Consider the following 27,692-nt stretch of genomic DNA (forward strand, 5'->3'; position numbering starts at 1 on the left):
GTATGTGATCTGCCTAGTTGATGCGTACATAAAAGAGAGGCACTGGCTTAAATGTAAAAAGCAGAAAGACTTAGAGGTAAGACTGAAAAATCATAAGTGACATTCTGAGTCAGATTTTTCCTCTGGATGCACACAGCTTTCTTTAAGGACAGAATGCGTGCGGGTATCGTTTTGCCCTGAGACACATGCTACTCAGATTCCCAAAGGCAAAATTAGTTTCTCATTGAGCATGGCTCTACTACTGTACATCCTTGAGGAAGTGTCCTGCTGGATGCAGAAGGAAGCCTTTTCTGTGTAAAGCCTTTATTTTGTCTCTTTGAGACCTATTTCTGCTTTCAGACATGCTCCCTCAGTACTTTGTTGCAGGCTGGCACCATTTTTCCTCAGCTACCAAAACAGTCCCAAATCAGTGTTGCAAGGTCTGAAGCTGTATTCTGGGTGTGTAGTATAAAATCTATTATCTGCCTGGTCTGTTTGCTGCTGTTATAATGGGATGCTTTGCCATCAGTGTGCCACTTAACCAAATGGAGAATATACTGGAATTCATGCTCACAGGATATCCTCACAGAAGTGATATCTTGCCTGCTGCCTGAAGCAATTTAGTGTAGTCAAGCTATGGCCTCCCTCTGTCCTGCTGCATGCTTTTCTCTATGCCCAGGTAACAGGGGGCTACTATTGAGGGGATGCAGCGGTGATTCTAGGAGGGACAGTTTGGTCATTTTTTTTAAGAAAGTTATGATATTCAAAACATGAGTGAGACCCAATCTACCTATTTGTAATAGCTATTTTGTAATATTAAATGTAATAGTTATTAGTGTCATTTGAATAGGATTACTATCTTTATTACAGAAAAATCAGAGCATAAATTGTTTTTCTCTTCAGAGGCTAGAATGTCTGTCTTTCTCTGTGGGTTTTTGGCTAGACTTTAGGCTAGTGTAGTATTTATGTGTTCTTCCCATTAGGATTATAGAGTCAACATCTTTCTAAGACAGAAGTGGAATGACCCCAGACTCAAACTGCCCAACGACTGGAGAGGTTCAGATACGCTGACAGTGGACCCAACTATGTTTAAATGTCTTTGGAAGCCAGACTTATTCTTTGCAAATGAAAAAAATGCTAACTTCCACGATGTCACACAAGAAAACATCCTTCTTTTTATATTTCGGGATGGAGATGTCCTAGTCAGCATGAGGTATTTTACTGTTATATTTCTACTCTTTTTTTTTTTAATTACTTGATATGAGACCTGTATGCTGTAGACTTAGTAAGGGAATACAGTTTATGACCAATACTTAAATGTATGTGGCAGTTTGTAAACTATAGTACAATAAATTAAATGTGTATAAAGAAATCAGATTAAAATGTTTTAAAACATGTCAATTGATAACACGGCAGATACTAGAAATTTGAGGTGTATGTATGTTTGTATGTACTGTTAAATTAACACATTAAGTAAATTACTATCATTGGAAACAAAAACTCTTGGCAAGTGCTTAGATTCCTGGAATCATAATGAAATGGATAAGATATCTGAACTAAAGCCTTCAGGAAAACACTGTAAATTGCACATCACTTGAACCTCTATGTCACCTAAAGAAAATGATTATTTACTAATGATGATGTTTGATTTCATTGCACTTAATGCATCCTTTTTTTTGTGGCTTGATTTAATTTATCAAAAGTATATACCATGCCTTAAAAATAATCATCCACTGAAAATAGCAAATTGATTGATTAAAAAGTATCTCATAGTAAATTTGACTCTACAGTTCTGGAGAATTTTTAGACACAATGATTTGTAGAGATTAGGCTCTATTTCCTAACAGTAAGTGAATTTTCTTCTGGTGTGTACTGGAACATATTATCCTGATATGGAAAAATAATATTATTTGAATTGCAAATTTATACTTCAACTTTACCATTAAGAGGGGACCACTTCTGAAATTATGGTCATGTGAATTATTTCTTCCTGGAGTAGAAGCTAGAAAAAAGAAAATGTTGGGAGAGTCTGAGTTCTTTTTTGCCCATTCCAAGTCAGAATGAGAAAACTCAGTCTCAAGTCTTTCGCCAACAGTGATCAGAAAAGAAAATATATGGAGAAATCAAAGCATTTCAGTTGGCTCACTGTGAAGGTCCTGTTTCTAATTTCGGTTGTTTCTGTAGCAGGTTTTTAAGTCCATAGAAATTAATATTTCAAAGTAGAAAATCACTTTCAGCTATGAAAGAAACTTACAGCAAATGTTAAATAAAACTTTGAAACTTTTTTCAAATATTTTTGCAGATTGCAGCTATTCGTAAATTATATTATTTCAGTAAATAGTTTAGGTTAATGAATTAGGGACTATTGAGTGTATAACAATAGCAGTCTTGTGATGGAAAAATTCTTCTCTGAAAACTTCCACATAACAAAACCAAATTCAATAAACTTTGGAATTAATGTCATCCTCCAAAAATATTCTGTTGGTTTTAATACACTATGTTCATAAATTATATGCATGCAGTTAAGATTATTTTTTAAGGAACTGTGGCTTGGTGGTATGCTACTAAGATTCTAATTTTTTAAAATATATAATTTCTGAGCCTTGTATTTTTGGTTTACAGAGATGTTATTACTTATAAGTGAAAGAATATGCAGTTATCAAAATATGTGAATGATGAAATGCATGTGCAAGAAAGCTCTTGCCTGCATAAATACTTAAGAATTAGGAAACTAAATGTAGCAATAAAGAGCTAGTACTTACATGAGGGGAAATAAGCAGTAGAGTCCCACAGAAACCTCTCTTCTGTCCTTAGCAGGCACTTTTGATGATGCCATAATATTCAGGATAGTAAAGATAAGAGACAACAGTGAGAATTACAAATTAATCTAATGACTAGGCAACAGAGTTCTGGTCTTCCCACGGCAAGAAGGGAGGCAAAGATGGTCTAAGGTACAGGACAGCATCCTTTGTAAAGAACAGCTAAGTAAGGGAGAACTTTTCAAGGACAAGATAATTGAGGTGGTGGCATAGAGGCCTCTAAATCATGAATGGCACAGAGAGAATGGATGGACATTGATTTTTCACCTTCTTTTCCAGTAAAAACAAGGTCTCTTTTCCCAAGTAATTAGCAATAAGACAAGAGGAAATGGGCTTAAGTTGCACCAAGGGAGGTTTAGGTTGGATATTAGGAAGAATTTCTTTGCTGAAAGAGTGGTGAGGCCATGGAACAGGATGCCCAAGGATGTGATCACCATCCCTGGAGGTATTCAAAAAGCACATAGACATGGTAATTCAGGACATGGTTTAGTGGTCATGGTAGTGTTGGGTTGACGGTTGGATGATCTTGGGGGTCTTTTCCAACCTTACTGATTCTATGATTCTATAAAGGAACTAAGAGACAGGCTCAAGACAGATCAAAGGAGATGACTAGTGTTTGCAGCTTAGTTATGGCATTCCTTGCTGCAGGATGCTGTGGATGATTCAAGTTTACATAGATTCCAGAAAGCAACTGGAAGCAAAGCAGCTTCTTAGAGGGAAAATAATCTGTTGAGCTCACTTAAATACTGAAGCATCACTTCTGATTTAGGAAGTCCTTCAAGGTGCAGCTTTTAGGAGGCTGCTGGATATCTAGTGAAATAACATTTCCTGATTGCTGTAGTCTCATATTCTTCTTCAGGAGTCTGCCACTGGCCACTGCTGGAGACAAGACTCTGTTCTTTATGGACCTTTGGTTTGGTTATTTTTATACATATGACATATGTATTTTGTCATGTATTAGTAGGTCTCTAATTTGTGAATTACCATACATTTAAAACTCTAGATAAAATGTTATTTTTGGACTACTAGAGATAGCTCAAACTGCTACTTATTATAACTTTAATTAAATTTTTCTGCTCTTCTAGAAGCTGAAATTCAAAAATCTGTGATTTTTTTTCTTATTGCCATCTACTGCTTACATGGCAGTTCACACTTTTTTTTTAAGATTCCATCTCTGTATTTTCAGATTGTCTATTACTTTGTCATGCCCTTTGGACTTGACCTTGTTTCCTATGGATACGCAGCGCTGCAAGATGCAACTGGAAAGCTGTATGTAAATCAATCTGTAGATGTATTCAGTTGCCTTCTAGGCATACCTGTCAATAAAAAAAAAAAATAAAATCAATTCTGTATTGCTCATGTCAACATTTTTAATGAATTGTGAAATTAATATTCAGTGGTTCCTACCAACGTACATTTCCCTGTCAGAAATGATCTTAACAGTTATGGTACCATGCACTTTGTTTTTAACTTTTTCTATCAAACATAATGACAGCTGATGAGTTTTATAGAAACATTCTTGATAAGCTTAGTGAAAATGGAAACGCATCACTTGGAAAAAAGAATCCGTGGTTTCCCTGAGGTAGTTTTAATTTCCACAACCTGTGGTTGTTTGGGTCCAATTTATCCTCTTCCATTGATGATGCATTAATCTCTTTTGATAGGGTCCTGAAGGAGAAGTTCTTGATGCCAATACATTGAGAATATTTAATATGAAGAGTTTTGAAAGTGATTTCAAAATGTGTTGTGGACGTAGTCAGGCATCAATCCATTACCAATCCTTCCCTGGTCTCTAGGTGATTTGAGCTTAGGAAGGGGCAGCTAGGTCTCATCTCTTAAGGGCTTTATACCATGCTGGAAATTGCAGGCAAAATGTTTCTGAAATCCATTTTTCCTGCACCCCAAGTACAAGGTTGCCTACACAAGTATAGCCTTTTCCTAACATTCCAATACCTGGTGATCTCACTTTCATGCTAACCCTGTTTTCCTTGGTACGGACAAGTGTGAAGCAGAGAAAGGAAGGTGGCTTGCTCCAGCCTGTTCCTGCTATAGTACAAAAACTTTGTTCAGTTATTACTCCACCAGATTTGGTGGGGAAGGTAAGATTAGAGACAGAGAAGACAAAGGTGAATAAAGAGCAAGGTTAATCAAAGCTGCTCAGGGCATCCCAGTGGGGGCAAGGGCAATAATAATAAGAATGATATCATAACTTTATGATTTATATTTTGATTGCCAGCATTTACCTTTAGAACTGTAGTATGCCCATGGTAGTTTTGCCCATCAGTAGTGTGTGTGCTGAAGAAAACTCTTATGGTAAACCCAAATCAGATTGAGATTAAAATGAAATTAGACAGTGAAGTTAATGGAAGTTGGCTCAAGCTTTCTCAGTCTGTGTTGCTTTACAAGCATTGCGAGGTACAGTTATTCAAGAACTACTAACAAAAAAATTCTCATTTAAAACAACCCTACTGTCTCTCTCCATGCTAAGCTGATATTTTAAAATTGGAGAGGAATTTGCTCCTTTGGAAATACAGTGTGCACTAAACTTTCTTCTACTTTTTAGTTCAGTTGTCAAAACTAAAAATGGTACCCATGGCGTCCTGTCTGTCCCTCCGTTTCCAACATTCAGCTTGCTTTCCCTGTTAGCAATTGGCAGTTTTAACCTACTTAAGTTATTTTCAAATCAATATTTTGTTTTCAGTTGCTGGATTTCCAAAATAAAACAAAACAAAACAAAATAAAAATAGGCCACCAGTTTTTACTCAGCTGTTCTTGTATCTGCAATTATGATCCCCAGTTCTATACATTCCCTATAGACAATATTTTCACTGCCCAGTAATTATCAACATAAAGGACCTTGGCAGTTTTCTAATTTACTGTATGTTGTAAGGGGTAAGACTGACTTTATGAATGAAGCATTAAAACAACTAAATTTTATATTATCTTCCATCATGGAGCTTTGAGACATTGTGAATTTTATTAAGTTGCAATCTTAGGGAAGTTAGCTTATGAGCAGTTTTCCTTTTTTAATCATAGCAGTTTTTCAAAGATAAAAATAAAAATCTGTCTAATGCATCCAGAAAATGAAAGGTTCTTTAAGCATTTGTCAGAATCTTTGAATTATACAATGCTGCACTCCAACTCCATCACTATATTTTCCCATCTCTGTTCCCATGTAACACACATTATCTCTGTTTCAATTGTTAATCCTTAATCAGTGTTGATTTATGCTTTAAATATCATATGCCTAACTTTGACGTCTTCTCAGTTGAGGTTGTTGTATATATCATGATTTAGACATTCAGATGTATGCTGAAGTCTATCCATACTCAGGAGACAATGAAGGTGCTGAACTGATTTCAGTAGGACTACACATCTAAATTCCTGGTCGAGTGTTTCCTGAATGGCAGTGCTTTCATGAATCAGGGCCTCTAAACTGAGCAACTCGGCAGAAAGTTTGTTTTACACAAAACCCCCCAAGATTTATCACAGTAATTGAGTTGTTAAATTCTTGTGAAGTTTCTAGGACTTGCGAGTGCTGTTAAAGTTCAGTGTATCTTTCATGCCTTGCTGCAGTAGAGTATAAATGATTATGAAGACTTCAAAGCTGTGGAAAATAGAGCTTTGCTTTCTTTGTTTAAACAGTAAGGACTCTAAGAAACACCTTTTAATCAATGTAATATTGCTTATAAGGTAACGTTTTACCCACCAAGTTCTAATTTAGGCCTACATAAAAATTGTTTAAGCATTATTTAATTTTTCAATTTAATTCCTTGAACATTAAGTAGAAAGAAAATGAAGGAAAGAAATATGATACATATACGCTGGATCTTCTTGTAGTGTTTAATCTGATCGAGATGGTTCTTTAAGTGATTATTATTATTATTTTGTTCTTGTAGTTGGTTACACAACTGATGACTTGCGGTTTATCTGGCAGTCTGGAGATCCTGTACAGCTAGAAAAAATTGCTCTGCCTCAGTTTGATATTAAAAAGGAGGATATCGAATATGGTAACTGTACCAAGTATTACAAAGGCACAGGTGGGTAATATTAGTGAGATCCTTGGTAAAAAACTTTCAGCTTCCTTCAGTTACCATTCATAGCTGATGATTAAAATTCCAGTTCTTGTCTTACAATTCATGGGATAAAATGTATTGCATTTAACTATCAAGTAGTTCTTATAATAGTAACTGTCATATATGATCACTGCAAACTAATTCAAATATGGAAACATCTAGGTTGAAGATGAGATTGGTTGTCTTGTTATTGCTTACATGTCTTATGATCTTACTATCACCATGTTGTTTCTATAGTCCTAATACCCGTTCACGCTTGTGTCTAACTTTCCTGAAAGGACTTTCACATAGAATTATGTCAGTTGCAGCATGTTGGTTTTCTGGTTTGACTTTTGTCCTGGAAGTGGATAGTAGTAGAGTGTAACTTCAAGTGCTTCACCCTGCAGGTTCTTCATTTAAGTGTTCTGGAAAGTCTGTCATTACAGAAAGCTGCTTACAATCCTCAGCCCTGTATTTACTTAATCGTTTCATTATTTTCGGAGCATGGGCAGAAATTTATCCAATGGTTTCTGTACTCTGGCTTCCAATGATTTATCTTTACTACCTTGATTGAATCCTGCCTATAACTGTATCCAAAGTACTCACATACTGTGGCAACCACAAAACTTTTTACGACAACAGAAATCAGCAGGGCATTTTTTTAGTCATTACTCTTGCATCATATGAATAAATGTCCCATTAAAACTCAATGAGGACAGCTGTGGAGCTGCAGCTTTTCAGGATCCTCTGCAAGTTTCATGTTGACTATTCTTCAGCTTTATTTTTTATTGAATTCATCTTAACACATATTTTCTGAAATGCTTGTGTGCTTTAGATCTTCAGGTTAGAAGATCTGAGGCAGTATTCTTTCTTTTCAAAATTTACAGTGTTTTTACAGTCATTTTTTTAAAAGTTTGTACCAATTCTAGAAGTCACCTGTACCAGCTTTCAGTACAGGTGGAATCTTTGCTCTGGTCACATTCTGATCACCTCTTACCATTCTAAACTTTCTACACTAATAATTTTGTCGATTCCATTTTTTTGCACAAATTAATGCTAAGTAGGATTTTCAGATGAGCTTAAGCTAGTATGACTGCTAGACCCCACTGGTTTTACCTGGATTGCATCTTGAAGCCAGCATCAGGGTGATGCTTTAACTGCCTGCAACTGATGCGCTATGAGAAGATGGAGGGTGCTTTATAGAGTACAAAGGAGTGCCACATCCCTGACCACACTTGGTGGTTATATAGATCTCTGTTTTGAACGTTTTGGGTTTGTTTTTTTTTTTTCAGATTGAACTCTTTGCCTTTATAAAGAAAAGCAAATCATTAAACTTTTGCTCTTAACTTAAATAGAAAAAGGCCTGGAAGATACAGGTTGGAAGAGGTTGACCTGCTAAGCACATTAAACATTAACACATTTATTTCTTTAAAGGTTATTACACTTGTGTAGAAGTAATCTTCACTTTAAGAAGACAAGTTGGATTTTACATGATGGGTGTTTATGCCCCTACACTGCTAATTGTTGTTCTCTCCTGGCTGTCATTTTGGATCAATCCCGATGCAAGTGCTGCAAGAGTCCCACTGGGTAACCTGCGTTTTCGCATACCATCACAGTCCACTTTAATGACATTGAGCCGTTCTCAGTTGCTTTGATAACATGACACCGGACACTGAAAGCAACTTCACTTCCATTATCTGCTCATCATTTTCACAAAAATCTCCTCATTCGTAGTCCTGTAAAATCCACCTCCACATTAAGACTTCACTTGATAATGGTTCTGGTGTTTGTGTGTTAAGCACACTGCCTCTGCCTCTCTCAACCTGGACAAATCTGATCTTATCCATGTACAGGTGGTACTGCAGACACTGTGGCAATGTGCAGTTCGTAGGAATTTGAACATTTGAATAATCGGTAATAAAGCAGGGTGATGAATAAGGCTCTAAATCGCTACCTTTTGGGATAGTTTTTTTTTCTGAAGAGTAATAGAAATGAAATGATGTCTGGAAGAGAATTAACATACTTGTTACCTGTTTGGGTTTATTTCATTAGACACTCGGTTCATGAAAGTACTTCAGGCTCATGTGTTCATGCTGTTCAGCACAATGCAGTATGCAAGCCTTTCATTTGTTATGAAATAATAAGACATGGAGTTGATTCAAAACAATATTATCCTGACTAATTGGATTATACTTGTAATTGGGACTCCAGCTCTGGGGTGGTCAAACCAGCTGACCCCAAGAGCTCAATGAAATGCAGAGCCAGGGTCTTGCATCCTGACATTTCTCCTGTTTGAACTCCCTTCCCCATGCCAGGAACTCTCCTTTCCCATGCTCTGGCCTCCCCATACTCCCCTTTCCCTGTCACTTCCACCTCCCCAAGTCCATACGTTCCAAATATTTTCCATGTCCCAAAAGGTTCAGTACACCTGTTTTCAAGACCCCAGAGGTACAGTTGCAGAATCCCTCCAGCCACCTGCCTTCCTCAAAAACCTCTCACCCACACTTAAACCTCCACACCCCTACAGGACGTGACTCCTGTGCAGCTTCACATGTATGAACATGTGTCTGTCAGCACTGGAGACCCTTGGAGTCAGGACCTGCTATATCACCTTACCAGTCTGTGTCTGTGATCTGCAGAGTCTTGCAGCAGTGGTTAGCTGCAATCCCTGTGTTAAGAGCCAGGTGGAGTAGGAACGGTGCTGAGTTTTGTTATGTGGAGAGGCACAAACCCCCTAGCCTGAGCTCCATTACTCCTGTCTCAGGTCATCTTCCCATCTACTTCTTACTCGTGCTTCTTCCTCCTCCAGTGGTATGACAGGTAAAATAAACTAAGAGCCACAAAACCCCCACAATTTTAGAAGGCTGTGAAGGTCCTTAAATGCATCCAGAGGAGGGCAACAAAGTTGGTGAAAGGACTGGAAGGAATTTCCTATGAGGAGTGGCTAAGGACTGTGGGCTTCTCCAATTTAGAGAAAAGGAGGCTTAGGGGTGACCTCATTGCTCTTTACAGCTTCCTGAGGAGGGACATGTAGAGGGAGGTGCTGATCTCTTCTCCCTGGGATCCAGTGATAGGACGTGTGGGAGTGGTTCAGAGCTGCACCAGGTCAGGCTTAGACTGGACATCAGGAAGCATTTCTTTACCAAGAGGGTGGTCAAACAGTGGAACAGGCTCTTAGATGGGTGAATGATGTCTTTAGCCTGTCAGTGTTTAAAAGGCATTTGGACAATGCCTTTAACAACACACTTTAGCTTTTGGCCCTGAATTGGTCAGACAGTTGGACTAGATGGTTGCTGTAGGTCCCTTCCAACTGAAATACTGTATTCTGTTCTAAAATCTGGAGAACTGTGACTGGAGTGCTATGTTTTACTACCTTGGTCTAATGAAATGTAACAAACCCACTATTCTATTATATTCATCGTATCTGTTTTCTAGGGGCCTGTTTCAGAATACAAATCAGCTTTTTTATTTTGACCTTTAAAAATATTAATAGTTACTTGGGGAGGAGCCATAATCTGCATTTGTTTGACAGCAAGTAACATGTATAATCTCTTACATTGAAAAGTAGCAAGGATGCATTCCATAATGCTGAAACATAAGACATTTTAAGAAAAAGATTGTGGGGAAAATGTAACATGCATTAAATCAAAAAGATAGAAATGAGAACTGGAAATATTTTTCACATAGTGAGCTCAAATATGATCAAAACATGAGCTGTATTTTCACTTTTATAATCCTGCACTTCAAATAGCCAACTAGACAGGCTTATTAATTACACAGTAGGTTTTTAAGAGGCATAGTGCTGATTTATGTAACATGGATGTCTTTGTGACTAAACATGCATGCTTATTTATTGCTTATTTGTTTCATCTATTATAAGTGTTTATTGGCTCCTTTTATGTATCAACATTTCTGAAACAATGCATTTCAAAGACACTAACCATAGGCCTGGTTATATGACTTTCCTGAATCCCCAGAGAAGCAAAAGACCTCTAAATCTGACCATTCTTTAGTCAGTATTTAGTAATACAAGTTGTTAACACTGTCACTGGGGTAAAATTTCTTCATTTTGCAGGAGGGCAACAAACTAACTCTTTTAGCTACATCCTTGAAGACAGTTGACCTTCAAATCTTACAAGATTAACATTTGTGTGTCAAGTGAATGATATCTAATCCCAAGAAAGTGTTACCAAAGGCCATTACACTCACAGTGGCTAGATACACGTCTCATCAGATAAGAAGCTGCTTCAGATTTACTCATGAATCTGAAGTCATCACTAGAGCTACAACTACTAGTACTTAAAACTAATACAGTCATCCCTAGAATTAAGTATAGTGGGCCACTGCTCCTTGTGGTAAGGCACCTCAGAAGATTCCAGGTGATTTAGGAATACAAGACACTTTGCAAGCCAGTAAACAGGGTATGTTTATGTAGACTGATTAATGTTCTGGGGAAAGGATCTATGTTTGGAGAAAAAGCCTGAGTCCACGTAGGAATGAAATAAGTTGCCAGCCATATCTATACCTGCATCAGTTCACTCAACTAGATTGTTGTGTGGTAGGGGCAAAAGACTGGTATCTGGACAGCTGTGACTAAGCAACATAAAGGCTGATATCACTGAATGTGTCTGTCTGGTTAGAGGTTGATATTTCACATTTTAATGAGCCCGGCAGAGGACTCTCCAGTTCTTTGGTGGATGAATAGCTGGATATGTCTAGGCAATGCACACTGGCAGTCCAGAAGGCCAACTGTATCCTGGGCTGCATCAAAAGACACATGGCCAGCAGGTCAAGAGAGGTCGTTCACCCCCTCTGCTCCATCCTGGTGAGACATGACCTGGAGTACTGTGCCAGGCTCTGGAGTCCTCAGCACAAGAAGGACATGGACCTTTTAGAGAGGGTCCAGAGGAGGGCCATGAAAATCATCAGATGGCTGGAGAACCTCTCCTGCGAAGAAGGTCTGAGAGAGTTGGCTTTGTTCAGCCTAGAGATGACAAGGCCTCAGGGAGACATTCCTACAGCCTTTCAGTACTTAAAGGGGACCTTTGAGAAAGATGAGGACAGTCTTTTTAGCAGGACCTGTTGTGACAGGAAATGGTTTTAAACTAAAAGAAGATAGATTTAAACTAGATATAAGGGAGAAATTTTTTAAAATGAGGGAAGTAAAACACTGGAACAGGTTGCCCAGAGAGATAGTAGAAGACCCATGCCTGGAGACATTCAAGGTCAGGTTGGATGGGGCTCTGAGCAACCTGATCTAGTTGAAGATGTCCCTGCTCAGTGGGCATGTTGGGGTTTGGACTAGATAACCTTTAAAGGTCCCTTCCAAGCCAAATGATATATTCCACACCTACAAAGGCAGCTTGGTCTGCAGCCAGGCGTGCCCCACCCCCCCTCTCCTGTCCTCACATCTGTCTCAGTTGCAGCCATTTAATTTTATAAAATTGTAACAAATGTAGGCTCTCAAAGGAAAGACATAAAGATATATGTTAAAACTGTAGAATGAAGAGGGCTTGTCAAGATTATGTCTTTTGGTTTCTGCAGTTTAATGAGAGAGGAGAATGTATTAGAGATATCAAATATAAGGAAAGCAAGACAGAATATTACCTTTTTCAATAACATTAGTGAGATGAAGCCAGACGTTTTTAAAGTAGTAATACAAACCAGAAAATACTATTTTATACAGCACATAATGAACCTGTGGAATTCACTGCGAGCAGATAGTGCTGAGGCCAGTAATTTTGATGGATTCAAAAAAGGGAGATTTATTTATCTGACAGCACGTGCTGAAGTGCTTTGCTGGACTCACGCTTTCAGGTATTACCCACAGGTAACCATAGGTAGTAGTCTTAAAATAGTAGCTCTGTACAATCATGCTTCAGGCTGGGAGCTAATGTTACTGATAAGCTAAACTTTGCCATCAAGAAGTATGACACCCTAGGGGCAAAAATACAGAGGTATTTCCTAGAAAGGCCAACTTTCCCTTTACCTTGCAAGTATGGAGGAAGGAGCTCTGCCCCTTTGCTTTAGTTCTCCCTGAGAAGAAAAGGGGGAATTTTTGTTTCCTTTAAAAAAAAAAAAAAAGAATTTTTGCAGTTTAATTTTCATTCTCCTCACTCATGTTTTAGCCTTGAGCTTTGGAGTGTATTAGGGCGGTACCTAATGCAGCTGCTGCCAGAGGTGCAACTTAAAACCCTGGTATTAGTGTCTCTGAAGCCATGCCAACTCTGATCTGGCACCAAATGGTTGCTTAATGGAATATTTTGGTGCTTCTATCTCACTTTATTGGTACCTTGAAAACCTAGAAGTTCTCAGACTCTGAGAATAAACTTAGTGAGAGGTTCTCAATGCACCATGACCTCAATTGCTCTTCTGAACAAACGGATGAAAGCTCCACTAAAATATTTTCAGCTAATAGAATTTGTAAGTTAGTTTTGTAGAATTAAATACAAGATTGTGCAATACAGTATGTAATGTGTTGAGCCCATCTGTTATCACTAGCTAATTTATTATTCAGGGTAAGGGTAGAGGCTGCCTTGCAGATGTCTAGCATAGACATGCATGGTGCTTGTGACAGTACCCTGCTAGAGAACAAACAGCAAGCTGGGCATAGGCAGAAGTGTCCTGTGTAGGTTAAGAGGCAGTACAGCCTTATCTGTACTTGCTATTGCAGTTCCTTATGAGCCATAGTTAGTGTTCATCCCCAGGCAGCTGATGTTTGTCTGTGAAAATAAATTTTTTAAGCAGGTTACTATTCAATGCTCACTTTGTGTCCTTATGGAAATGTTTGTACTTGAATGCTTCAGATACAGTAGTTGGAAAATAAGCCAGAGTGGACACTGAGGCTTGTCTGTTCAGGATTTGCCATGTTATTCTGATCTGAGATAGCACATCTCACCATTCTGTACTATCCCACTGGAAAAAAAATCCAGCCATGCAATGATACATTGATATTATAAATTTCTAAATAAAACATCATTAAATTTTGTATTTTAAAATTGTAATAATTTCTTTATACTTTCTTTTCACTGTTTTAGCAGCTAGTAAATTGCCCATTTGAGATTAATGCCAGAAAAAGTATCACATGATTCTTATTAAAGTCCAAATGGGAACAGTAGCGAAAGAATGGTATATTTATTCATGATCAACTAGAATGGAATACTTTCACAGGCCAATACAGATGCTTTCAGTTTCATTAACATTTTCACATCCTCAGTTACTTAAAATGGATCTGAAGGATATGATCTCTATGAATTATGAAATTTTGCATGCTTTGGATAGCATATTTGATCAGTATAAGAAATGTAGTTGAGACTGGCTATCTCCTTTTGGCCAACATTTTCCATAGACGTAAATTATACTTCATGAATCCACTCACTGATAACTAAAGATTTTTATTATTAACGTTCACGAAATCAAAATGAGACAGTCTGAACTGGGAGGTCGAACTAAGTTTTCCTCACTATGGCAGACATTTCTAAAGTTAGCTTTTTCCAAATGTAGCTGTCCATGCCACTATTTCCATTTCATATGAGCCTGTGGGAAATCTTTGAGATCAGGCTTGAATTTTGTCTATTGTGATGTGAGCTCTGTGTTGATGGTGATATTTGAAAGGCTTGCTAGGAGAAATGCTTGTTGAAACCCAGTTTGACAATGAGTATGACCTTTCAACAGTCTTTGCAGATGTGGGGCTTTTTTTCCATGATAAGGGCTTCCTGAGATGCCCTTTATCTAGAAAGCTTCCTCTAGATCCTGGATGCTCAAGTAGGCAATGATTGTAGACCTTCAGTCACCTCAGCGTTTTCATCTTCACAGTGAATCTGGAACATGGACTTTTTAACGTGCTGGTACAGCTTTGCTCTTGAGGAAAAACTTCCCTTTCAACTAAGGTTTGCGTATCACACTGTGGACAGGTCATTCAGAGAATTGTTCCTGCTGTAGCACAGTTCAGATTTCTGGGACAGCAGCTGTCTGATTTAAAGGACTTGGAGTCTTTTGGTTTAAGTATCATATATTTCTCTTCCATCTTCCCAGAGTTAGATGCACATCGTAAGTCTTTGGAAAGCCCATTTCCCAACTGTGTAATGGGGCAGGAAAACCACAGCAACCAGTCTAGCCTCACTTATTTGTTTCTCTGTTTATAAAGTGAAGGGACCCGTTATTAAGAATTCATCATTAACTGCAATATCCTACCTAAGTATTCAGTTCAACTTCTTCATTAGCTGAAGGCATGTGCACTTTGTACACCTGCTGCACTGACCATTCACTGTTACACAGCATCATTCAGTGTTGTCTGTTTCAGAGGAAGGGCACAGTCAATAAGATTGAGTTTTCTTTAATCAATATATTATTTTCTTTTCATAGGTATTTTTTCAGTGCTCAGCTTGGCATCTGAATGTACCACTCTTGCTGCTGAACTTCCCAAAGTGTCCTACGTGAAGGCCTTAGATGTCTGGCTGATTGTTTGCCTTCTCTTTGGGTTTGCATCCCTGGTGGAGTATGCGGTGGTTCAGGTAATGCTAAACAACCCAAAGAGAATTGAAGCTGAAAAAGCAAAGATTGCCAAGGCAGAACAAGTGGAAGGGAAGGGTGGAAATGCTGCCAAGAAGAACACTGTGAATGGCACAGGGACTCCGGTCCACATCAGCACTTTACAGGTAGGAGCTGCGAAGCTGTGTACGCAAAATCAGCGTTATTCTCTCTTAACACAATTCCAGGAATATACTGTCATAATAGTTTTGGATAGTGCTTAATCTTAGGAGTAGCCAAGACATTAAAAACATGCTGGTTAATTAATGGCTAGTGACCTGACCAATTGGTCCCTAGTGGTTTGCAGTCAGATGTACCAAATGAAAAATTTGTCTTTTAATATCCTACTGCCATGTTTGCTGCTGAGCTTCAGGTAAGTAAAGTAGCAAGCAGCTTTACAGTTGCTATTTTTCTCATAATAAAAAGCAGCTGTCAAAGAATAACTATTCAGAGGAGAGGACTCTCAGTCAGCATTTGGCTGAGAGCATACTCAAATAACACTGGTCTCATTGCTTTCCCTGGGATGGCCACAGCTGCACTGCGTTGTATGTCAAGCATCTCTGAAGCAAGGGATCTGAAGTCTTGGAATTTTAAATAAACGATAGGTCTGCTTCTCTAACAGTTCCTGTGTTTCTAATGGTGCCAAATAGAGTTTATGGATAAACTGGTGAGATTTCATTATATGGGTAAAGACGAGATACATGTTTTTGCTCAGGCCAAAGATTTCCATCATGTTTCTAAATTCCTGGTGTTGTAAAACTCCCCATTTGTGCTCCAGGAGTTACCAGATATCCCAGGGCAAGTGTCCTCAGTCCTAAGTGGTATTTAATTGGCGTTTATTCTACAGAAGAAAATACATTATGCGACAGTATGTGGAATACCAGTTTGGCTTTTAGTTTTCAATGATTCAGCAATTTTTATGTATAAAATAAAGTTACTAGGCCAGATCCAAGGGATAATATTGGTAGTGTACAATGTGACTTTAACCTGTTTTCAAGAATGGAGTAGTATATGCCAGAATGGGAGAAACCCCATCCTAGTATCAAGCTGGCAGTGCCCCATAACTAATAACCCCCAGTCCAGAGAAGCTGCAGGTATTGCAGAGCAGTAGCACTTAGCTACCATGGTTCTCATCTGGTAGAAGAGTCTCCTGGGAGCTGTGTTGGCGGGCAGCCAGGCTCAGCTTACACCACGACTGCTTTGACTTGTGTCACAGGTACTTCCCCAAGCCCAGGCAACATGGAAACAGTGAAAAAAAAAAGATGATTCCACTGTAGTTTTACTTCCCCTGAACTGGATGTGATGTTTTTGTGTTTAGCAATTTGCAGGTCCCAAATTCAGATGTTTTTTGTAACAAAATAGTTGCTACAGTCCAACCAAGCAGCATAAAATCTGTTTATTCCTATTTCTAGTACTTAATAAGTGTAAGTGTTCAGCTTGATCAGTGAAAAGATTAACAAAAACCTACAGTTTTTAAATAGTGTGAGCAAAGCTAAATTGCTAAATTACTGACTTTCCTTGGTGTGTACGCTTTTAAGGTGCTTGCTGTTGTTGTAGCCATAAGGAGAAAAAAAATGATAACTTTTATAACCTATGCTATCCTTTAATCTTTTAATAACTTTTTTCAGAAGGCAAGTTTGGGTGTACAGTGCATTTTAAGTCATCATCCACAAAAATTAAGCAACTTTCCCCATGAGTGGCATCTAGAAGTAGGCTGATGTTTTTTAGGATTCAGACCTGAGTCTGCTTTCAGTGATCTTGCAGTGTCAGCTCCAGTATTTCATGTTTGACCTGCAGTTTTCAGGGTCTTCCCAGTTTATCAGAGACCTTTAACATTCTAGTATCTGTAACAATGTGTGTTGGATTTATATAGAGCCCTAGGCATGTGTGACTTCTGTAACAGAGAGTTACAAGACATTTGTTTACCAAAACATGTTGGAAATACATATGCATTGCTAAATAAGTTGGTCATGTGGCCGAGTAGTCTCCTCCCCTCATGGCTAGTGATCCAGCTTGTATTTAGCCACCTGCTTTGAAATACAGCCTACCTGAAAAATGCAGTTTTGGGCCTATAATTTCTGGGAATATCATCAGGCTGAGGCAGAAAAAAGTCCGAGACCAAGGAATCGTTTGACATCAGGACGTGGTAGGACAGTGCTTATATATTTTGATGCTATAAATCTGCCTAGCAAATATAAAATTCCCTCTCTGAACCAACTACCGTGTAGAAGTACTTTGAAAGTTCTCAGCCCTAGAGAAGCCTGTACTAAACTCCTAAATCAGAACAGGCCTAAATCCTTCAGTAGCTCTGACTCCTAATCCAAAACTAGGCCTGCCCCACAAAATTTGGATTGCTGCTATACTGACCTAGTAGCAATGAGGCAGAAAATGCATTTGTCATATGGCAAATATGCAAGGGAGGCAAACATTAAAGAAACAGGTAATGGAAAAAACCTGTATGTTGAAAGGCATAAAGAATATGAAAAAAAAAAAAAGAGGCCAGAGTGTTGTTCCAGAACTTCAGGACCTGTTTCTCATCAGGGCCATGTAGGATTGTGTGTGGAGAGGTAGAAAATACTGTGCTAAATGTCTGCAAAGACTTAGTGGAACCAATGTATAGCTTCAGGAGAAAAGGACAGCTTAGAACTTCATCCCTGAAGCAAGTGTGCATCCTGTAGAAATGTTCAAGGATGTTCTTTTTCCACATAGAAGGTGATACTAAGGTAAAAGCTACTGAGGATATGTCTGAAAATCTCACCATAACTAGTCTTGAAATAGTGGATAGACTAGATGAGACTCAAAGGTAAGGCCACCAGGAAAGACCTAGAAGCAGGAAACTCCAAGTGAGGAAAAACAGAGACCATAAATAATTGCATTTGTGAATGTTTCTCCAGCTTAAATGAAGCACTTACTTCTCATAAGACATTAACTGAATGTTGCTGATGCGTAACTCTAAGGTATTGGAGGGGAATCAAGATAAAAAGAGGAATTACTTTACTTCACTTCAAATTGCCCGTGATCCTGATGCCAGGCCAGTTTGCCTGCATTCCCTGAGCATCAAGTTGTGCTCTTGCTGCCTCTTTCAGCCATGCAGTGTTGCAGCAGTGATGTCTCTGCAGGAGATTTGGGGAAGGGGCCAGTGAGTAAAGTACATACTGGGTGGTTGCTGGGTGTGAAGTTCCCAGGCTTGGGAAGGAGCAGAGGGTGTGCAGGGAAGCAGGTGAGGCAGTCAGTCATCCCTGATTCCAGCCCTCATGGAACAATGTAGTTTTATGTGCTTTCTCCATTTGTGAATGATAAAAATGGTGTCTGGTCTGGAGACTTGGCATGTTTGTTGTTAGTAAAAAAGAAGCCATAACAAAAACACATGATGATACTAAAAATACAAGCAGCCATTGTTCCTTTTTTATGACAAGAAATTGGGTAAAGGGATAAACTTTTCAGTATATTCTAAAGAATAAAATCTTGATGCTATTCATAATTGAAGGTGAGGCGAAGAGATTCCCTGTAACAGAACCTGTAACAGTCCATCTGAGAAGTAGACAAAGTTTTCAGTGGAAAGCAATCTTGATGCTGTGTCAGTAGTCGGTGATAGTGTCTGGTAATAACCATCAGTGACAGTGAATGTGGCAGGATGAAAGCAGTGCTCACAATTTGACAGTCACCCAACGATGGAGAAAGGCTTCCATGGATGCAGAGCTGCTTCTCTTCTCCACCAAATCCTGCGTACTGGCTGACGAAAGAGCTGTATGTTGCCAGTATACGCCAAACCTCAGAGTCTATGCTTTATGACTCATGGCCCCTCCAAAAAAAAATCCTTGAAATGTCAGTGGCGTTTTAAGCCCAGAGATTTATCGATATGACTGTCTGATTAAAGGCAAGTGGTCCATCTGGCAAGATCACCCTGAATCTGTAGAATAAAAGAAAAATTCAACATAGGCATTTCTGATGTATTTTTCTTGTGGCAACAATGGCTAGAAGCCATGACACAGTACAGTTTGGCTCCCTTGGCTCATAGTGGCTGCAAGTAAATGCTGTTCTAAGCAGACAAGAAAATTATGCAACCTAGTGGTAACTGCTGGCAATGGGTTTTTATTGGGAATCCTCAGTAGGAGTCTGCGTGCGTTTCCTAGCAATGCGACATCATACAGTGAGAAAAACAAGTGAAAAGGAAAATGTTCTGAAGATGAATCAGATTCTTTTTGCTTTCACTTGTGCTGTGATTACAGGGAGAGATGGCACTGTTAACTATAACAACACCCCTCAATTTGAAAGGTCACATTTTCATCAAGCCCATTTATAGAACCTGTCCCCCACAGATAATGTGCTGATGACTGGAGGGAACATTAGCTAAAAGGATGGCTCTGGTGGATGATGAATAATGCTATGCAAGTGTTGGTAATAGCTCTAAACCCAGTTATTTTTAAAAAGTAGTGTTATTGGTTGCCTTATCTTGTCAGAGCCACATCTCGGCTCTGAAACCTGGTATGGGTTTTGTTCATCTCTACTGATTTATAATATACCTGACCAGTGGTGGTGACCTGTGGTGATCTGATCTTCCCATATTGTCTTTTCCCCTCAACTGGGACTCCAGACTCAGATTTTTCTTGTAGAACCACCAGAAACCCAGTTTATATTTTACCTTGCACACAAAACCACAGGCTGCCATTTATTTTAATAGTTCCTGACAGCATTTCAGGTACAGAGCAGGTACTTTCTGCTCTAGTGACTCACATATTCATCCTTGGAGGTAATTCAAAACATGACTGTAAAAAGGCCCCGAGCAATCTGTTTTGAGCAGGGGTTTGGACTAGATGATCTCCAGAGGCCCCTGCCAACCTCAGCTATGCTGTGATTTTGTGATATTTTGTGTATAAATATTTTTTTGTTCTGTAGTTTGAAGGGAATATTTGCAACGTGATAGCAAATTCTTGCTGAGCTGCACCAAAAAATGTACTCAGTCTGAATACACACTAATGCTAAACAATCATTACTGTATTGATGATCTGCATCTATCATTATGGCAAGAGCAAGAGAAGAACACAAGACAAGAGCAAGAAAGATTAATGACAGGGTTTGCTAGAAAACTCCTCCTTCATCCTGTAAGGAAGACTCGTAGACAACTGGCAGCAGTAGCGACAGATCTGCATGCCAAAAAGAGGTTGGGTGCAAGATAAGAGATGATTTTATGGTGGAGAAGACGTGCTGTGTAGGACAGAGAAGGCTGCATTACAGTAGGGAGGCGGGTTAGCCTTGGGGACACACGCTGAGCTTGAGAGGCTGCCAGTGCTGTAACATGTTTGAAGCCATGCTAGAAATTATGGACAATACATTTCTGCTCTCAAAAATTCTTGAATTCAGGATGATGGCATTTTATATTACACTTCATCCTGATGGATGAAGAGTCAATTGAAAAGGATCTTTGTTCTATATTCACAAAACAGATTTAGTCAAGTTACTGGTATTTTTGGTGCTGGGAAAGGAATGATTTCACAAATTTGAAAACTATTTTTTCTCATCTGGATGGAAGAATTTAAAGAAAAAATATGGATGATCCTGGTGAGCTATCTAAGAATGTTCAAAACAGCTACAGACCTGAAGGGAAGCCACAGTAATAAAAAAAACAAACCAAACCAAACCAAACAAACCCCAACAACAAGAAAAAAACAAACAGCACAAATTGAAAACAAACTCCAAAGCTAACTTGGCTTCATACATTACTCTTTTCCTTTTGCTGGCAAATGGAGAAACTGATAGCAATTTATATATACTTGAAATCCAGAAAAGAGGTGTAGATAATAGTTGTGGGTAACAAGAGGGATATAGAGTTAGCATAATTGAGGGCAACAGAAAGTTACTTTGTATGTATAGCAAGAATACATACAAACCAAGGAACCAAGAGTACTATCCAGTACTAGATGGAGTTGCTGTAAGTATGAATAATCAGCAGAAAAGGCAAAAGTGTTGAACAAATATTCTGCTCTTTGGGGAAAAGCCAGATATATTCAATCAGATGATGAAATAGCTTTCATTGACAGTAGCTAACAAGGACATTAAACAGCAGCTTTGAAGTTACACATTTTACAATTGAGATTTCAGCTTAAGTTGCATCTAGGATTTTTAAGACCTGGTCCATGAGTGCTATGGAACATTAATGTTGATTTTTTAATAAATCTTTAAACCTGGGAGGGTTCCAAAAGACAGGAAGAAGCTAACTTTGTGCCAGTACTTTTAAAAGCTAAGTGGCATAACATGAATAATTATAAGCCTGACATCAATCAGTGGAAACTATTGCATAGCTAACAGGTGGCTCACTGGTAATTATTATTCATAAGTATTACTTATCATTACTATTATTCGTAATTCAGCCCCATGTTAGCTAATAAATTTAAATGGGTCAGTGAAATTAAAATTTATCTCTGTGTTTATTGATTTAATCAAACTGGATATAATTTTTTAAAAGATTGTCAGTTAGGTGGACAGAGGTAATGATGTGGTGGTAAGAAACTCTTAAGAACATTTGGCTTCTTATGTCGACCTGGTTACGTCATCTGAATTATGCAAAATCGAGGTGAGATTTGTTACCATCTGTAAGTACCAGGAGTTAATCAGACTAACTATAGTCATGCTGCGTGACTGAAAACAGGAGCCAAATAATTTCAGGTTAGAAATAAGCTACATATGTTTGTGGGGAACAAGGTCATGGAAAAAATTCTCCATCTTGGATGTTTTTTAATGAAAGTCTAGTGTCACTAGTTTGGTTACTAGTGGAGAGTGATGGAGGAGCAGTAAATGTGGAGGGAGATGAGGAGCATCAGAGGCAGCAACAGGGAGTTCGTTCCCCCTCTCTGCCAGTCTGCATGCACAGGCAGCCCTTCTTCCTTCTTCTTCTCTTTCCCCATTTTCTCACCTCGTTATTCCCCTAACTCTGCAAACAAAGGCCTCCCGGGCTAGCTGTGGCCCCGTGGCAGTGGCACACAGCCCACAGCTCTGGAGCAGTGGCAGCAGCAGGCGCTGGGCTTGGCAGTGAGCGCTGCTCAGCCTGAATTTTGTAGAAGGTAAGAAAGGATCGTTGCAAGGAGCCTTCTGGCTTCTGAGAGTCTTTTTTAGATTTTTCTGAGCTTTTCATCAAAAGGCAGGTGTGCTGTCCAACATATCAAACCTAGACAAGGTGTCCCAGCCCTGGGAGAAACAGGACCTAGGTCTGTGTTTTGGGCAAAGTCCCAAGAGACACGTTGCCTTCCCGCGCTCACCTCAGCCCCTCCACCTCTGCCAGAGGGATGAGGAGCAGCTGCCAAGTTCCACTGGGGACATGGAAAGGCCCTATATTGTTCCAGCAGCCTTTTCTTCCCTTCCCAGAACGCTGCTCCCCATCCCCTGCATGAGAAAGGCCATAGATCTGATGGAAGCATCCTGCAGGCTGCGTCTGGCCCACAGGTCATGATGCTGAGACTGGATAAGTCAAATGATATCAAATATTTTTCAGGCCCAAGTTCTATATCAGGAGGAAGTCAAAAGGATATATTTAACAGTGTTTTACTTTCGTTACAAGCCTTGCACGCAGTATTCAAAATCAAGTCCTGCAGTATCATTTTCTAAAGAAATGGTTCCTGTAGCTTTTGATAAGTGTCAGGAAAATTGTTATGCTTCTAGCACAAACTTTCAATATATATTATCTCACTTTATTTAGGGACTGCTGTGTGTCAACTGAAGCAGACTTAGATTAAAAGAACAGAAATGTTGGGGAGCTGAGATGTATGAGAATAAATTTAAAAATATGTCTAGGCAACAACAGAATATAGAAAATAGAAGCACATTACATTTGCAAACCCGTGGGAATTAAATAAGTCACTTTTAAATGTAACATATACTTATTACAGAAAAAAAATGGTCCATGTTGCTCTTACAAGGGAAATTGTGTCACCCTGATAAATCTGTAATCCAGTTGACACTAAACTAAGCAGTACTCTGTGTGAACATGGTGCAAACAGTCCTCTACTTATAAGGCAGAGGTGACCTAGAAGCCATTCCCTCAGTTCTACAGTCCTGCAAGTGAATGAGAACTGACTTTAACAGCCTTTAGGGGAGCACTCTCTAGATACTGCAGTTGGAACAGGAATATTCTGTACTGTAAATGAGAGTGCTTAGGCTACAATTAGTGTCACAGGATTTTTACAATATATCGCTGGTCGTATGAGGCAAGGACTACATGTTTGCAACTCCAAAAGGGGGCTTTTAATTTCATACATGATTCTATTTTGTGTAATGGCCTTACTAAATCTTACTACTTTTGAACATGGAAGAAATGTAATATTCCTGTGACTCTTCAGCTAATGTGTACCCCAGTCCTGCAAGCTACCCTTTCACTGCACAAAAATCTACTTTATACCTTTATTACCCATATCATTGGGTGGGATCCAATTGAAAGGAACCTCTCGGATCACTGACTGACAGCTTCCATGTCACTCAGGGTCACATAATTGTGTTCATACGTGACTCAGTGACTACTAGACCTGCTATTCCAGTACAGCACACTGTCCCAGGCTATCATCTCTTTGAGGACTCTGAAAACAGTTGCAGAAAATCTGTGTATATAGTTTTGCTTTACCACCATAGAATAGCTATCCTGTTCTTCTTTTTTATAGCCTGTAATCTTGATTTTGTTGTGTAACCTGCACCTCAGTTTTAGTGCACTGGCTTCAGAATTTACCGTTTTACTGAGAAATAGAAGTCTGGCAAATCTGGGGAGATGTATCTGCTCTTTGCTGAGGCAATAGAGCTGTGCTTCTCTTCTACCTTGTGACAGAATCAGCACTGTCATTAATGGGAGTAAAAACCTCAGTCAAAGTTTAGGTCTCTTCCTGACTGCCTCAGTTCTTTTCGTCTAGGATACCTTGTCAGATGTCATAGAGAAGCTAATGATATTCTCCAGGATGTTTTTCATTCATCCCTAAGTCTGGTAGGGTATTTCACTATTCATCTTTTAGCTACAAAATGTGATTAATAGTACATATATCCCCAGCTATTAGCCTAAGACTGCAGAAAACCAGAGGCAGCGAGAGCTGAGAGTACAATGCCAGAAGACGTTGTGGAGGAGAGAGAAGCTGCTGGGAAGGAGGCACAGGCAGCTTTTAGAAGAACCAAGCTTTAGTGCATTGGTGAATGTAGTGAAACGTAGGTTAATGTTAGTATAACCTGATTTGTCAACCAGCATTTTTTCCAACTAACTCTCAGGTTATGTATGTGAACAAATGGCATTATGAATAATGCAGTTAAGTTTTATAAGTTATATTATTTTTTCTTATTTTTTCTTATTTTTTTTTTCTTTTTCTGCTTTTCTGTGTAATCCCAATAAAATGAAGCTTTGGGAGAAATTTACCCAAATCACAAAGCACAGTACCTTTCAGGTAGTCTCCAAATTCCTTCAAGCTTCCCAAACAGAGTGGGGTTGGTCGTCCTAGAGATTTGTTGTACCTGAAATATAAAATTTATAAAATCAAAGGAAGGGCATATAGGAACTTTGTTTGGTTGTCTTTTTTTTTTTTTTTTTTTTTTTTTTTCCCCAAAACACTTCAGTTTGAAGGGCACCAGAATTGTCTGGTCTGTAAAAGAGAAAGATTCACCTGGGGTTACCCCATAGCACAGTGGTACTTGTTCCCCAAGCGCACTGACAGAGCTGTGGGCAAGACAGATGGATTGAGATTTCCCAGTCACACAGGTGTCCAGCGTACAGATGCGTAGTGCTGAGAATGCTGTCGCTTCCTTGTTACCTCTCTTTAGAGAGGCACCAAGGACTGCGGGTACAAAGAAAGTGCCTTCTCACCATGCAAGGTGGTCATCCTAGGATGAGATATAGGGTCTTGAGCTGGCTGCTATGTAGACTGAGAATAGACTATGTTGCATCAAACACTGAATTTCAGGGTTAATTCTGACAAGAGCTGCCAGGTTTCTCACAAAAATTTAAGTATTGAATAGCATCTGTCCTGCATCAGCACAGAACAGATTTCCAAAAATACTCTCTACAGAAATATTCTCTCCCCTTCTGTCATCTTAAAATGAAGGAGTCTAACTATAGCAGATTGCACAGTATGAGGCACCTTGTGCATGAAAAATTACACAATTATGAATGTTTGGATTAGTTTATATGATTGACTGATCACCCTTAAGTACTTTATAATGCAGCCATTCAGCAAATTAGGCTGATGTAATGTATCCCTATCAACAAGTAATTTCCTATATGTTTGTTTGCGGTGTTCTCTAGCAGCTGCACTAAGTTTGTTAATGAAATACAGTGAGCAGATCGTGATTCTCCTCGTTTTTCATTTCATAGGTTGGTGAGACCAGATGCAAAAAAGTTTGCACCTCGAAATCTGATCTGAGATCCAATGATTTCAGCATCGTTGGAAGCTTGCCAAGGGATTTTGAACTGTCGAATTACGACTGTTACGGGAAGCCCATTGAAGTCAACAATGGGCTGGGGAAATCTCAAGCCAAGAGCAACAAGAAGCCTCCTCCTCCCAAGCCTGTCATTCCATCAGCAGCAAAGAGAATCGATCTTTACGCAAGAGCATTGTTCCCTTTTTGCTTCTTGTTCTTCAATGTCATATACTGGTCCATATATTTATGATAAATCCTCTATTTGTTTTTTTCGTATGTGCAAAATATATCCCATTTCATTACCCCTTCCCAGTCACGAAGGCCACCGTGTGAAACTATTTGCATTTGCAAAGCAATATGTTGCATTTTGACGCCATGCGATTGTACTGAACATATGGCATCTGAAATTTGAATGAAAGCATGACACTGCAATGTCTGTGCTCCGACCAACATTGTATATAAATGTACAGCATACATCCTGCTTTAGGAATATATACGAAGGACGATGCGTACTACATTATAAAGCTGAATAATGCTCTTCAGTTATTAGTAACATACAGAGATTTAAAGTGTTTCTGACAATGAAACTGACGTGCACGTTGAGTATTATTAAAATCAGTATTCTAGTATATGTAGTATTTAACAGCTTTTCTGCTGACTTCCAGAGGAAGAAAAAAAAACCAAAACCGAACATCTCGCTCTTGTATATTTCAGATGGCACTGTTGAAGAAAAAGCTAAGACGTAATTCACTTTATTTAGACTTTGTAAGTGAAGGCAGCTTTGACTAAGCTGATCTTGTCTATGTGGAAAAATAAAGATCAGAGAATTACTAATTTTGTAAAATCAGCTCATTTAGAAAAAAAAACCCCAACGATTGTATACATCAAGCAGGCACACTTAATTGTGTGAGAATATGCTGACAATAAAATTTTGGCCAAATTTTGACTGCTGTTTCCTTAGCACAAACTAGACAGAATATGTCAAAAACAAGCAGACCACGTTCTAGACTACAGGTATCAGGAGTTTTGGGGAAACATCACAAGATGCGGTTCAGTATCAGGTTATGCTATACTTTTTTACATTGCTCTGTCCTCTGGCTCATGCTCTGTAGTGTCTGGCAAGTCTGCAGTGTATGTTTTTTGTTGTTGCATCAGATACATCTTACTTGATTTGTTTTGTTTATCCCTTTGAAAGCTTTCTGTTTAAACAAACCATTTGTTGTCAGGATGAAATCCCATTTTTACCATTTGTAGTTTTCTGGTTGCCTGTTGTTGCACAGATGAACAAAGCTAACACCTAGCCACCAGCAGAAGTGAAGACACGTCCAAATGTCTAAAGGGCTGAAACTCTGAAATATGTCACAAGCCCTTGTGCCTGTGTGTTAATTTATGGCTGCTCTCAACAGCTCATTGATCTGGCTGATGTTTTTTGGAGAATAAGGTCCTATGCACAAAACAGTTCTGAAAGGAGACTGCTCTTGATTTTCCAGAGAAAACACCATGACATGGAGATCACTTAAACATGACCTCCCTGGGGTGCGTACAGCAGGACTTGTGGTCTCCTGTGTGTCCCAGGCTGCGTCCCTTCATAAGGACAAGTCATGAGGTGAAACGCAGCCTGAAGAAAGCTGCTGCCTGTCTGTAGGCATCCGAGTAGCATGTGTTCCCTGGGGATGCCTGGGGACAGGGCATCAGCCCTTGGGAGTGTGCCATAGAGAAACATCTCTCTGCTTGTAAAGTGGAGGCCCACGTTTAGGTAAAATACAAAAGTAAGGCAGTTCTCACTAATGTGGCAATTTGTAAAAGGAAATATGGATTATTGGCTCCTCATAGGCTAGGAAGGAACTGAACTAAATGCATGAAACCTTCCATAGCATGCAAACACAGCCCCACTTGTGCTACCTTTCTAGCTATCCATGATGATGAGCCTATG

The 27,692-nt window shown here is 39.1% G+C and overlaps 1 protein-coding gene across 1 annotated transcript; it reads left to right on the top strand.

Annotated features, from left to right (window-relative positions):
* Positions 1–962: 962 nt before the first annotated feature.
* GLRB (glycine receptor, beta) lies at positions 963–26,593 on the top strand (the record flags this gene model as incomplete). Its single annotated transcript, XM_008939997.1, has 6 exons — positions 963–1,192; positions 3,985–4,067; positions 6,698–6,838; positions 8,288–8,440; positions 15,218–15,510; positions 25,713–26,593. Coding segments are annotated over 6 exons (1,197 nt in total), but the record flags the coding sequence as incomplete, so codon positions are not given.
* Positions 26,594–27,692: the final 1,099 nt, after the last annotated feature.

The sequence above is a fragment of the Merops nubicus genome, unplaced genomic scaffold, assembly GCF_000691845.1.
Source record: "Merops nubicus isolate BGI_N331 unplaced genomic scaffold, ASM69184v1 scaffold10405, whole genome shotgun sequence".
NCBI lineage: Eukaryota > Metazoa > Chordata > Aves > Coraciiformes > Meropidae > Merops > Merops nubicus.